This window comes from Rana temporaria, chromosome 5 (genome assembly GCF_905171775.1).
Source record: "Rana temporaria chromosome 5, aRanTem1.1, whole genome shotgun sequence".
Lineage (NCBI taxonomy): Eukaryota > Metazoa > Chordata > Amphibia > Anura > Ranidae > Rana > Rana temporaria.
In genome coordinates, this window is record NC_053493.1 from 235834438 (window position 1) to 235849969 (window position 15532).

The 15532-nt window shown below is 44.2% G+C and overlaps 1 protein-coding gene across 2 annotated transcripts in view; it reads right to left on the reverse strand.

Moving 5' to 3' along the window:
* Nucleotides 1-2951: 2951 nt before the first annotated feature.
* Nucleotides 2952-15532, reverse strand: part of PHLPP1 (PH domain and leucine rich repeat protein phosphatase 1) — a 190022-nt gene continuing 177441 nt past the window's right edge. For both annotated transcript variants that reach the window (XM_040353600.1, XM_040353599.1), the window contains 2 exons: nt 11297-11525; nt 2952-5292 (listed from right to left, as the gene is read on the reverse strand). In XM_040353600.1, the coding sequence (XP_040209534.1) occupies nt 4147-5292; nt 11297-11525 (1375 nt within the window). In that variant the 3' untranslated portion in view covers nt 2952-4146. The remainder of the gene's footprint in view (nt 5293-11296; nt 11526-15532) is intronic.

The following is a 15532-nucleotide window of genomic DNA, read 5'->3' on the forward strand; positions in this document are numbered from 1 at the left end:
GCGAGACAGACAGACAGACAGAGCGAGACAGACAGACAGACAGAGCGAGACAGACAGACAGACAGAGCGAGACAGACAGACAGACAGAGCGAGACAGACAGACAGAGCGAGACAGACAGACAGACAGAGCGAGACAGACAGACAGAGCGAGACAGACAGACAGAGCGAGACAGACAGACAGAGCGAGACAGACAGACAGAGCGAGACAGACAGACAGACAGAGCGAGACAGACAGACAGAGCGAGACAGACAGACAGAGCGAGCGAGACAGACAGACAGACAGAGCGAGACAGACAGACAGAGCGAGACAGACAGACAGAGCGAGCGAGACAGACAGACAGACAGAGCGAGACAGACAGACAGACAGAGCGAGACAGACAGACAGACAGAGCGAGACAGACAGACAGACAGAGCGAGACAGACAGACAGACAGAGCGAGACAGACAGACAGAGCGAGACAGACAGACAGACAGAGCGAGACAGACAGACAGAGCGAGACAGACAGACAGACAGAGCGAGACAGACAGAGCGAGACAGACAGACAGACAGAGCGAGACAGACAGACAGACAGAGCGAGACAGACAGACAGACAGAGCGAGACAGACAGACAGAGCGAGACAGACAGACAGACAGAGCGAGACAGACAGACAGAGCGAGACAGACAGACAGACAGAGCGAGACAGACAGACAGACAGAGCGAGACAGACAGACAGACAGAGCGAGACAGACAGACAGAGCGAGACAGACAGACAGACAGAGCGAGACAGACAGACAGACAGAGCGAGACAGACAGACAGACAGAGCGAGACAGAGCGAGACAGACAGACAGACAGAGCGAGACAGACAGACAGAGCGAGACAGACAGACAGACAGAGCGAGACAGACAGACAGAGCGAGACAGACAGACAGAGCGAGACAGACAGACAGAGCGAGACAGACAGACAGAGCGAGACAGACAGACAGAGCGAGACAGACAGACAGACAGACAGAGCGAGACAGACAGACAGACAGACAGAGCGAGACAGACAGACAGAGCGAGACAGACAGACAGACAGAGCGAGACAGACAGACAGACAGAGCGAGACAGACAGACAGAGCGAGACAGACAGACAGACAGAGCGAGACAGACAGACAGACAGAGCGAGACAGACAGACAGACAGAGCGAGACAGACAGACAGACAGAGCGAGACAGACAGACAGACAGAGCGAGACAGACAGACAGACAGAGCGAGACAGACAGACAGACAGAGCGAGACAGACAGACAGAGCGAGACAGAGCGAGACAGACAGAGCGAGACAGACAGACAGACAGAGCGAGACAGACAGACAGACAGAGCGAGACAGACAGACAGACAGAGCGAGACAGACAGACAGACAGAGCGAGACAGACAGACAGACAGAGCGAGACAGACAGACAGACAGAGCGAGACAGACAGACAGAGCGAGACAGACAGACAGAGCGAGACAGAGCGAGACAGACAGACAGAGCGAGACAGAGCGAGACAGACAGACAGAGCGAGACAGACAGACAGACAGAGCGAGACAGACAGACAGACAGACAGAGCGAGACAGACAGACAGACAGACAGAGCGAGACAGACAGACAGACAGACAGAGCGAGACAGACAGACAGACAGAGCGAGACAGACAGACAGAGCGAGACAGACAGACAGACAGAGCGAGACAGACAGACAGACAGAGCGAGACAGACAGACAGAGCGAGACAGACAGACAGAGCGAGACAGACAGACAGAGCGAGACAGACAGACAGAGCGAGAGAGACAGACAGACAGAGCGAGAGAGACAGACAGAGCGAGAGAGACAGACAGACAGAGCGAGACAGACAGACAGACAGAGCGAGACAGACAGACAGACAGAGCGAGACAGACAGACAGAGCGAGACAGACAGACAGACAGAGCGAGACAGACAGACAGACAGAGCAAGACAGACAGACAGACAGAGCGAGACAGACAGACAGACAGACAGACAGAGCGAGACAGACAGACAGACAGAGTGAGACAGACAGACAGACAGAGCGAGACAGACAGACAGACAGAGCGAGACAGACAGACAGACAGAGCGAGACAGACAGACAGACAGACAGAGCGAGACAGACAGACAGACAGAGCGAGACAGACAGACAGACAGAGCGAGACAGACAGACAGAGCGAGACAGACAGACAGACAGAGCGAGACAGACAGACAGACAGAGCGAGACAGACAGACAGACAGAGCGAGACAGACAGACAGACAGAGCGAGACAGACAGACAGACAGACAGAGCGAGACAGACAGACAGACAGAGCGAGACAGACAGACAGACAGAGCGAGACAGACAGACAGACAGAGCGAGACAGACAGACAGACAGAGCGAGACAGACAGACAGACAGAGCGAGACAGACAGACAGAGCGAGACAGACAGACAGAGCGAGACAGACAGACAGAGCGAGACAGACAGACAGAGCGAGACAGACAGACAGAGCGAGAGCGAACACAAGGGGCTGGCTTCACAGATACTGATCACTGTGATATCCAGAGGCTATCACAACGATCAGGTGACTCAAAACTGGGCGTTCCAGGTCTCTATCGTTAGTACGGTACCTAGGGTTTCCGGTGAGATTGTGGTGTCTGTGCTGGGAGCGTGTGAGCTCCCAGCACGAAGACAGATACACATATATGCGGCCCCATGGGACAAAAGCCCAGTCCAGTGATGCCGCATGCAAGCAGGGTTAATAATCTATGCTTCTTGCACTGCCTCATACAAGTCCTTGAGTATGTTTAATAATTGCTCGGAACAGGAGGCTCAGAAATTACTCTAGTTAATGCCATTTCAGCTCAGATACTCAAGTAATAAAGGTCAACTTATTTCCCAAGGGCGTATGATTAAAATCAACTTCAGTATGAAAACAGTCCACATTGTGCTCTTGTAGAAATGACAGGAAGCTTTGCGTTACTTGTAAAGTTTGATGTTTATTATACCAAAATGACAACACTTTCATCTGTGCATTCTGCATTGATATAACTCCGGGTAGGTTGAATCTAAATGAGCTTTGTACAATCATGCTAGATTGTGGTGGCAGCAATACAGAACACATTCAGGAGAGGGGAAAAAAAGGGGGGGGGCGAGGTTGGGGGAACATGGTCCAGCAGATAATGCTCCATTTAATATTTTTTTTTTTCTTTCATTTTTCAAGAAAAATCTAATTTTTCACCACAGCCATTCATATCAGCTGTGACTCGATTGCTGTATAAACAAAAAAATAAACCCTTCGATTTTACCCTTTTGATACGGTTTGTGCCTTCACAAAGCTAAAAAATATATTAAATTTACCCAGCAATGCTCACATTGGTTGCGAAAGATACTCTTGCCATGGATCTCCAGCACAGAAAATCCTTCTGATAGCTGCAGCACCACAGAGTATATCATAATGAACACTATACAATACATAAGCTATATACATTAACCCTTAAATTGCTGGAAGGAAATGCCTGAGGTAACCGGACAGTTCCTGCCAGCAGCAAAAGAGCCAAAATGTCCTAATCAACAGTTCTCTCAGAGAAAATTAGTGAAACTCCGTGATTTTTAAGTCACTGGAAAGAGTAAGCAACTCCTAAGAGTTAAGTCATATTGTTCTACAAATATCTAGCACTTCCCATGGTCCATCTCTACACAGAAGTTTGTGTCCTCACTTCCACAAGGAGTTTTTAGGTTACAAGTCTTTAGCTTTGCCAGACACTGTTGCACTTCAAAAATTAAACAAAACTATTTCTGTTTCTTAAAAAATATTACAAATCTGTATTATTTGTATCTCTGTAATATATTAAACTTTTTTCATCAAAACCTTTCTTCAAACTTTAATTTCCTTAAACATGATATGTTACGGAAAACAGTGATTAAAAGTTGGTTGTTAAAGCATCTGTAGAAGAAAGCTGGTGGTTAGTTAAAAAAAAAAAAAAAAAAAAAGGTGCAAGTAATGGAAGTAGTACAGGAAAGAAGTGGAAAATTGGAAGATTACATTATTTAAAATGGATGATGAGCAGATGCTGAAAGAAAAAAAGTACCTAAAATTTGCCATCCTCATAAATGGAAGAGTGGAGGAAGCTCAAAATTTCAGTTAAAATGGAGTCACTCAGGAATGAAAGTGTCATAGTGGTGTATCATAGCAGTCTGGTAACTGGTCCATTTGATACTGTCTATGCTGCTGAAGTTGCAGCTGTTGCTGCTGCTCCTGATGTTGCTTCATAATCTCCTTTACTTCCTCTTCAAGTTCAGGAGGTATAATAAACTGATCATCAGGATCTGGCTGTGCTGGTGCTGCAAAATAACCTCCTGTTTTTCGGAAAGGTGCATCTGCAGCAATCTCAATTAAGTTATGACTTCTCTCTGATGGTGCCACAGAACCATTGCATCTCCTCTGACGACCAAGAGTGTTGGAAGAAAAGTCTTGTCTCCTGACTAAGCCTCCCAGGTCATCCTCATTGGCGCTTACAACAATGCCCTCATCAGTGGGCTCTAAGACAGTGCAGGTAGGTGCAGGTTGCCCACCATTTCTAAATCGCGAGCAATGAATGTCCACTTCTACTTCAACGCGGCTTCCATTGGAAAAAACGCCTTCAATAGGTTCCTCATCCTCACTGTCAAGACCATTGTCTGAAAAGGCACTGGAGAAAGTGGCACTGGATAGTTGTCGTTGAAAAGAGCTAGACAGGCATACAGGATGCAACGTACAGCGCTGTTCGCTCGGGCATCCTGCAGGACCAACTCCATTCTCATGAAGGGAAACTGCTGTGGGTTCATCAGAGGCTGTGGACCCAACTTCACTGCTCATCTCAGAGGTCGATATCTCACTGCTGATTTCGGAAGCTAGCCCACTGCTAGAAGATGGCATGCCTAAGCTGTCTTGGACACGGTCCTTAATAACATTGACAGAAGGTGTGAAGATCCCTGGGCTGGGTGGTGGAATGCCACCATTCAGTTCACAGCAGCAGACGCAATCTTCTGCAACATTCAGCTGCACAACTACTGCACATATGCTCCCGCTGCAGCCATAACTCTGTGCTAAACTGCATAACTTCTTGGAGGCAGCCAGAGCATCTGGCACATTTCTGATTGTCTCAACAGCTTCTTCCTCTGAGATGCTATCCCATAATCCCTTGCTTCCAAGAATGAAGAATTCATCTTGAGGTGTTAGAGAAACTGACTGAACATAAGGCCTTGGAGTAACACTCGGATGGAGGAAGGTGTATCCCAAAATACGTGTACAGTCTGTCACTCCGTTTACTTTACCATCCTGCAAGAAAACAGTTTATTTTATTTAAAATTAACGAATAAATATACAAAGCATAATACATTGAACAGAATAATAAGAGAAGTATAGGGTTTTAAAAAACAAAAAAGTTTATACTCACCCAGGTGGATGCAGCATTGATCTGATGCTGCATCTGTTCCCCTGACACCGCTGCACTGACAACCGAGTGATCAAACACTGATTGCTCAGTTTTCCCCTCCACTCTGAGCAGAGAGTGGTGACTGTCAGCAGGGCTGTTGCAAGGATTTTTGAAACCCTAGGCGAAACATAATTTTGGCGCCACCCCCCCTGGCCTGCCCATGTATAACCTACCTTTTTAATGAAGCATCCATCAAATGCAGCCTCACCAGCGCCCACCAAATGCAGCCTCACCAGCGCCCACCAAATGCAGCCTCACCAGCGCCCACCAAATGCAGCCTCACCAGCGCCCACCAAATGCAGCCTCACCAGCGCCCATAAAGAGCCAACTGCCCGCACATCATCCCAGTATAACCCCTTCAAGCCATGACTGTAAATTTGCATGCTCATATTTCCTCCCCCACGTGCCCCTTCCCCTGACTTCTCTGTTAAGATCATTGGCACAACCATCAGTCCTTCCCCACATGCCAAGGTGCTAGGGGTAACCCTAGACTCTGAACTGTCCTTTCAGCCCCACATCCAATCCCTGTCCAAACCATGCCGCCTTGGCCCCTGCAACATCTCTAGAATATGCCCCTTTTTACAAATGACACCACCAAGCTTCTAATTTACTCCCAGGTCATCTCTCGCCTTAACTACTGCAACTCACTCCTCATTGGATTACCTTTACATACACTATCCCCCCTTCAGTCCATAATGAATGCTGCGGCAAGACTCATCCACTTTACTAACCGTTCAGTCCCCTCCACCCCTCTCTGCCAATCCCTGCACTGGCTTCCACTCACCCAACGAATACAATTCAAAACAATTTACAAAGCCATCCACAACTCTGCCCCAGGATACATCACTAACCTATTTCTCTAAATATTAACCAAGCCGCTCTCGTCGGTCCACCCAAAACCTCCTGCTCTCTAGCTCCCTCGTCACCTCCTCCCATGCTCTTACAGGATTTCTCCAGAGCTTCTCCCATCATTTGAAACTCCCTACCCCAATGTGTCCGACTAATCTGTCCCCTAATCTATCCATCTTTAGACGATCCTTGAAAACCCTTCTCTTTAAAGAAGCTCATCCTGCTAACTAATATACTGTTTTACTTTCTCCATCAGCTCATCCCCCACAGCTATTACTTTATCAATTGACCCTCCCTACTAGATTGTAAGCGCCAACAAGCAGGGTTCTCATATTCCTCTTTTACAAAATTGTAATGCAACTGCAATGTCTGCCTTCATTTTGTTAAGTGCTGTGCAAGCTGTGGGCACTATATAAATCCTGTATTATAATAATAATAATAGAATACACACACACACACACACACACACACACACACACACACACACACTGTATATCGACATATCTTGCATTTTCTTTTTACACAGTATTAGGCATTGCATGTAGAAGCAATAGTTTTTCTTTATAATTAGATAATTGTGGAATGTTTTATTGTTTTGGTATATTATACTGTATTCACACAATATATGCACCTTGCACAGACTGTAGCGCCATTTGGCATTCAGACACCAGTGCAGCACATTTTTTTGGTTTTTATCAGTTTTAGTTGTGGAAACACATTTGGTGTTGGCAGCAGCTGGATATACAGTTGTGCTCATAAGTTTACATACCCTGGCAGAATTGATGATTTCTTTCTTGTTCTTGCACTCATGCTTAGTGTTTGGCAGAAGTCATTTATCATCAACCGTGTTTACCCTTTTTAAAATCATAATGACAACAGAAACTACCCAAATGACCCTGATCAAAAAAAGTTTACATACCCCAGTTCTTAATACGGTGTACTACCCCCTTTAACATCAATGGCAGCTTGTAGTATTTGTGGATAAGGCTCTATCTTCTCAGATGGTAGAGCTGCCCATTCCTCTTGGAAAAAAGCCTCCAGTTCCTGTAAATTCTTGGGCTGTCTTGCATGAACTGAACATCTGAGATCTCCCCAGAGTGGCTGAATGATATGGAGGTCAGGAGACTGAGATGGCCACTCCAGAACATTCACTTTATTCTGCTGTAGCCAATGACAGGTCGACTTGGCCTTGTGTTTTGGATCATTGTCTTGTCATGTAGAAATGTCCAAGTACGTACCATGTGCAGCTTTTCCAGGCTGATGAATGCAAAATGTTCCTCCAGTATATTTTGATAACATACTGCATTCATCTTTCACAGTAGAAATGGTGTACCTTTCATCATAGGCAGTGTTGACTCCTCTGCAAATGTAGCGTTTATGCTTGTGGCCAAAAAAACAAATTTTGGTCTCATCACTCCAAATGACTTTGTGCCACAAGGTTTGAGGCTTGTCTTTGGGCCATTTGGTGTATTGTAAGCAGGATACTTTGTGGCATTTGCGTAGTAATTGCTTTCTTCTGGCGACTTAACCATGCAGCCCATCTTTCAAGGGCCTCCTTTTTGTGCCTGTTGAAACAGCCACACCACAGTTATGTGTGGGTATTTCTTTGCATCTCAAAAATTTTAGTTGGTCTACCTGACCATGGTTTGGTTTCAACAGGACCACTAATTTTCCACTTCTTGATTAGAGTTTAAACACGGCTGATTGGCATTCCTTGGATATCTTTTTATATCCCTTTTCTGTTTTATACAGTTAAACTACCTTTTCCTGCAGATCCTTTGACAATTCTTTTGCTTTCCCCATGACTCAGAATCCGGAAATGTCAGTGCAGCACTGGATGAAAGATGCAAGGGTCTGTCAGGAGTCCAGAAACTCATTGTCCTTTTAGGCTGCGTTCAGACTATACTACACGACAGCAGTATGACTTTCATCCTACTTTTCTCTGCGACATTGGTCCTACATCCATCCGACTTTCATGAACAGGATACTACTTTGATCCGACTTTGTGATATTCTGACTTTCTTTGACCAATCAAAACAATCCCAGAGTGAGATAAATTCCTTTTACTGCTGCTGTAATCACATGTCGGATGTCAAAAGTCGGATGGTAAGGACAAGGCTCCTACTTTGGTCTGACTTCAATGATATTCAAAGGGCTAAAGTAGGATCAATGTAGGACCAAAGTAGTACAGGGAGCATTTTCAAAGTCGGACCGACTTGTGTCGGACCAGTTAAGACGGCTCTCATAGGAAATCATTGATTTTCACACATCATGGGACATGAGCCACCCACTTACCTTTAATAACCATTCAACCCCCTTTGTGTCAACGTGTGTGCATGTTATGCCAAAATCACCAGGGTATGTAAACTTTTGATAAGGGTAATTTGCCAAAACACTAACCATGAGTGAAAAATGTTTTCTGTGTTATTCATATTCTCTGAAAAATGGCCAAGAAATCAAATTCTGCCAGGGTATGTAAACTTATGAGCACAACTGTAAGTTATCACTTTTATGTTTATAATATCTTACACTGACTGGTAGCGAAGAAGTTACACTTTGTTTTCAGTCAATCTCTCTGATATATCTGCTCTTGTAGCAAGCTGCACACTTGGCTGCAACTGTGCCGGCTACAGCAAAAATCACGTAACAATCTGATTGGTTATTATGGTCAATATGGGTTTCCCCTTAAAGCGGTTGTATACCCGCCACGATTTTTATTTTTTTTACATCAGAAAGGCAAAAGGCATAATGAGCTAGTACTAGTACCGCATACTAGCTCATTATGAAATACTTACCTTGGAACGAGGTGTGCAGAACTTACCTGGTCCACGCCGAGATGTCATCTTGCCTCGGCGTGTTTTCAGGGTATCGCCGCTCCAGCGCTGTGATTGGCTGGAGCGGCGATGGCGTCACTCCCGCGAATGCGTGTGGGAGACTTCATTCCTGCAAGGTCTGGCGGCAGCCGGGCCTTTAGCCGAGGATCCCCGCTGCGCATGCGCCGCTGCAATCAGCGGCGCATTGCGAGGGGAACATCTCCTAAACCATACAGGTTTAGGAGATATTCTTTATACCTACAGGTAAGCCTTATAGGCTACCCTGTAGATAAAAGTGGTAGTAAAGAGTTTAATACCACTTTAAGATACTTTACGTCATGGAGGCCCTATTATCTTGTGGCAAAGCATACTCTGTCAGGCATTGTATACTGTAGGTTAAAAGCTAGCACTGAAGTAAAAGTTCTGGATGCCATTTTAAAAAGGCAGCTTTATTCAGCCAGCTGCAGCTCAGAGTTATTTATGCTCCAATTACTTTTTGAGCGGGATAAGGGGGGGGCAGCGACAAGAAGAGGAAGAAAAACATCACAAAAAAAAAAAAAGGATAGGATAAATGAGAGCCGTTTGTGATGCTGGGACATGAGCACAGGATGAGCATCGTCACATCATTCCAATAAGTGTTGAATGCCTTGCATTCTAGCTCTGATCTACAAATCCCTACAGCTTTGACATTTAATTTACATCTTATCAAAACCTTCCTATTTTAGAACACACAAATATCAGCTGTGTGCTACACCACATGCTAAGAAAATAAATGACAGACAATGCTACATACTTATGCAATCTTTTAAAGTAGCATTGAGGGGGAATAATTAATAACTGCGTTATTTTGACATTCATGCCTTACAATATTCAGTGTATTTTATATGGTACACAAATTTTCTAAAATGCCTCCATTGCTTTAGAAACTTTTTACTGAATGCTACAGTTAGATGTAGAACATAGGTCCTTTAAACACAGGCATTCAGTTTGGATCTGTCTGTTTTTTTTTAGACATATTCAGACTGAACCACACTGTAGGTCTATGGGTGGGTAAATGAATCAGCAGTTTACATGCAGGTCAGTTTTTCTAAACTGAACATGGCCGTGTTCTTTTCTGCTTAGACGGATCTGAATGATGTAAATGTGTCATCCATTTACGTCCGTTTTTGGACAAGAATATTTTTGTTTATACTTTTGTCACCTATAAGTTTCTTAAAAAAAAAAAAAAAGATGAAGAATGTTGAGGGCCGGTTCACACCACAAAACACTCCAGATGTTTTTGCGTGTGCTTTTTTAACATGTTTTTCATGTGTTCCAGTGCATTTTTGCGAATGCGCCAACTGATGTAAACCGGAATCAGTATTCAGTTTTTTCTAAGCAAAAAGAAAAAGTGACTGAACTGATGGTGTGAAAGGACCCTAAAGCTGTGGGACAATTTAACAGATGCTTCAGCTTACGGAATGCAAAGACTTCTGTGTCTGCCAGTTTCATTCACATCTCCAAAAATACTGTTGGTAAAGCGGACTACGAGTTATCCTTTGAAAGCCCAGCTATTTTTTGAAAACTGGCAAACACAATTTAAGTTAAACGAAGGTGTCCATCAGCACATCAAAATCCTTACTGCTTAGTCTGCTGCAAGTATTAAATATAATTGCTTTGAACAGGTCATCCTTCTGCAAACTATAGCAGTTGGCCCTTTCACACTGACAGCATGGGGGCGTCGGCGGTAAAGCGCCATTAGTTTTAGCGGTGCTTTACGACAGTTTTAGAGGCACTTTTAACCCCCGCTAGCAGACAAAGGGTTAAAAGCAAGCCTCAAAGAAGCTGCTTGCAGGACTTTTGACGTCCTGCCAGCGCAGCGCCCCAGTGTGAAAGCACTCAGGCTTTCACACTGGGATTGCAGATGAGGCGTTTTTCAGGCGCTTTACAGGCGCTATTTTTAGCGCTAAAGCACCTGAAAAACGTCTCCAGTGTGAAAGGGGTCTAGCAGCTGATCAGGGATCTCACATTTTCTCAACAATAGCTTTCACGTATGCAAAACAAATTTTCTCCCAAAAGGTTAAGGATTCATGCAAAAATAATTCTACAAGTCTGGCTTTTGTTCAGTAGGACACTAAACATATATAGTCCAGGGATAGTTTTAGGTATAAGACAAGTTAGATCCAAAAGTAAAAAAGGTCCTCACCTCTGTAATAATTGCCTTGTGCTGTTTAACCCGTTTCAATTCCTCCTCAAAGCCAACAGTGTAACACTTGGAAAGATTGAGGGGCTTCCCACTTCTGCAGAGCACAGTTTGGCATTTGCCCACATTGGCAGAGGTCAGTGTAAAGCAACTAGTTGGATCCATAGGGTCATGCTTTATGTGGCAAAGAACAGCAGAGCCTCCTAGTTTTTGTCCGGCAGTTCCCAGCTTCCTAAAGTAAAAAAAAGAAAAATATATAGTTTATTTTTCATCGCAACTAATGTTTAATTTTTGACTGCATTTGTAACTTTTTTTTATAGTTTTGAGGGAAACTATAGCAAAATTGCTGTAGTATGTATGCGTTTAAAAACTGTACAGAATATATATTTTTTTTTTTACAGTGCAATCCTTATAGGCCTGCAGTTACATGTTTTTTGGGCGTATTAGCCATTTATGTGTGTGCGCGCCAAGCTTCTGGAGTTTGTTTCTTGGGCTGGGTGGGGAGGAGTTCCTTGGGCATAAAAATAATTAGCTTGTTATGCATTTACAGGCATTCTTATTGAAGTCTATGGGATCAAAAAATTGCCAAATATGCAAAGAAGAAGACAAAAAACACATACCTTATGCATTTTTTTTTTTTTTAAGCATGGGGAGTAGAGCATCTGCACGTACAAGTGTGAACAGGCACAATTAGAACAAATAGGATTCTGTAGTCAGGTGGAGGGAAATGAGCAGAAAATGTGAAAGGGGGCCATTATTTGCAACTTGACGCCAGCATTAATTGGGAAATATGCCTTGTGGAAAAATAACTGTGCATGTGAACAGGGAAATGTAAAGAGGCTGCAGGACATCAGCAACATTAGAATGTAAGGAAGAAAACGGGTAAAATAAAAAATTCTCTCCCCACACCCAAGTTCTCAAGGAAGCATTTTACTATCAACATGATCTGTATGGCCTGTACACACAATGAGAAAACCCAACAAAAATAACTGCAATCGAAACGATGATTAACCCATTCGTACACAGCAAAACCTAGTAAACACTACAGTATTGCATTTTTCCCCCCCCCCTTCAACCCAGCTTTGAAACTGAAGAGCTTGGGAGGAGATCCTGTACCAACTATTCAAAGTTAGTAAAGCAACCTCCCCCGCTGAGCCATTGTGTTCTGACAGGGGGACTGCCCCTCCGCCAGAAAACACCAGCGCTGACCTTTTCAGTCATGTCCCTTCGACAAAAGTTGGAAGTTCGCCTGGCTTCTGTTGGAATGGCTGTCGTACACACAGACCGAATGTTGGCCGGTCTCTATGGAACCGGACAATACCGCCCGATATTTAAACAGTGTGTGTGTGACCCTTTAGGGTTTGCATCTACTTTACCATACCTTGCAGGGCCTCCAAGACCTTCAGTAATCTTTTCCTATGCAATTTATCAGCAGCACTCCCTATGCCATCACAGCTATAGCACATTGTCAATATGGTTGCAGTGACCTCACCCTTTCATAGTGAGGAAGTTTGCTTATTCAGAAGCCCCCTTTTTTGGCTCGAGTGATTTTTTTTTCCGTTCACTCGATTCCTCCATCCACACACTCCATATGGATATGGAATCATCCTGCTGCCTTATTGTATTCTGACAGCGGGGAGACTTCCACACCATCAGAAAACACTGATCAGCACCACTGGCTATAGCTGGCGTGGCCAATAAAGATTGGTTGTACCCATTTTTCCCCATGCTCCAGGGAGTGCATGTTACTATGGTGAATTCCTGCATTATTTTTCCAGCTTTGCAAACTATGAACACGCAAGATTCACTACAAACCTACTGTAGTAGTGATCCCAAACAGCATCCCTACTGTATTCTAAACACTTGTCTATTCTTTTATTCTAAAAAAAAAAATTATATTGTGGTTGGGAGCACTAAAATTTAGGGTTAAAAATAATATCACACATTTCATGCGTCAAAATACAAACAAACTGATGTGCTTTAAATACTGTCTTCCAGTGGGTAGGTTGTCCGCTTTACATGGTAACAGTGACAGTTAACAGTTACAAGGCAATGAGCTTTAGCACAGAATCTTATAGTTTCATTTGGGAGAGCATGTGATAGTGATGTACAGCCAGATGATTGGTGTCTTGATTTTTTTTCAGTTTATAACCACAAGTGAAAACATTGCACACCCCCACCCCAGGTACACAGCAACTGTCTGTCTAATCCCAATATTCTCAAAGTGTTTGGTTATGTCTTAAAACATATGCACTGATTTGATTTGTGACATCTGCAATCAGCATCCGGTAATTCTCTGATTCCAGTATGTTTTATTAGGAGTTCTCATTCAAATATCTCCCTCCCTGCACTGAAAGCCCACTCAAATATGATACATTCATAGCAGGAAAGGCTAATATAATGGGGCCACCTCCAGTCAGTGGTACATCCTTGACACCCAGCAGGCCTCGTAAGCATTTTAGTTAAAAAGCCTGTCTCTGGCTGTGTTTACTTGACCAGGACAGGGACAGTCAAGGGGAATGGGGAAAGAAAATGTAAATCTGTAAAATAATGTAGAAGCCAGGGTATTTCATGACACTTCTGCACCACCTGGACAAGGACATGTAGCAGGCAAGCATGTGGCATTCACAGATGAAGGGCGGCCAGCAGGTGTAGCTGAGGATGGCATGGGGTCCGCCATGTCTGGCTTGGAGCTATGCGGTGGCTTCTGTACTCCAGGCATACATGCTATACCACAGCATTTAAGGAGAATGGGTATTGGGTGACTGCGCCATCACCATTAGACAAACGACTTGGTGGTACCACCAGCAAAAGCAGTTTGCCCAGTTCTGCACCCCCCTCAGCCTCGAAAACTGACTCTGTGTGCCAAGGAGGATATATATTAGAGCTGCACAATTCTGGCTAAAATGAGAATCACAATTTTTTTTGCTTAGTGGCATAACATCTTTTACATCATACAAAAAAATTGGACTAACTTTACGGTTTATTTTTATTTTTTCTTAATTCATTAAAGTGTATTTTTTTCCAAAAATAATTGCATTTTAAAGGCTGCTGTGCAAATACAGTGTGACATAAAATATTGCAACAACCACCATTTCCTTTAGTGTCTCTACAAAAAAAAAAGAAAAAGGAAGCACCTATTGCCCAGGTCGAATGCGCCGTGACAGGAAAAGGAGGTGCCCGCCCCTTAAGGGCATAGGCCTGGATGATGGTCTGCCTGATCCAGAGAAATGGTGGCCGGCGAGACCGCCAGGCCCTTTTGCGGACCAGATACCGCCACAAACAGCGAGTCCGACCTCCGGAACGGAGTCGTAGCAGACAGGTACACCCGCAGAGCACGTACCACGTCCAAGGTATGTAGCGCAGCCTCTTTGGGATGCGATGGTCAAGGACACAAGGACGGAAGTACAATGTCCTCATTCAGGTGAAAATCTGAAACTACCTTTGGAAGAAATGAAAGCTGCGGGCGTAGCACCCTTTATCCTTGTGAAGAAAAGAAGAGGGGGTTGGGACTTTGAATGAGGTATGGTACGCTTTACGATTGAATGATTCTATATTTTTAAATAATGCGGGAATAAGTTATACAATGTTTATGGTTTTTGCATCATATATGCACTGTCATGTATGTTTACGATTATATTTACATTCGAAATCGCATGCTCCGCTATGTGTTTTAGACAAATAAACGCATCCATATTACACTGTCTTATCTTTGAGTTCTCTCATGCATACCTCATTCAAAGTCCCAACTCCCTCTTCTTTTCTCCATAAAACAGGGATGGAGATATATGTTCACATATTTCTCATCTAAAGTCCCAAAACTTCCCCTTTATCCTTGGAGGACCAAGTATGGCGACTTGCAAGACAAGGCCACCAACTCAGAAACACATCTGACAGATTAAATGGCTACTAGAAAAGCAACTTTCCGAGATAGCGTCGAGAGGAATTTCTCAGAAAAAAGGAGAAAAAGGAGGCTCCTGAAGAGCTGAGAGCACCAGATTCAAATCCCACGGAGGAAGCGTGGTCTAAATCGGGGGAAGCACACGTCGAACCCCCTGCACAAAAGTACCTACCAGCGAGTGGGTCGCCAAGGGTCGTTGAAAGAAGACAGCCAAGGCTGAAATCTGTCCCTTAATGGTGCTTAACCACTTAAGCCCCAAGCCTGTTTTTCAGATTCGGGATTTACAATACTAAAACAGTTTTTTTGGCTAGAAAATTACTTAAAACCCCCAAAAATTA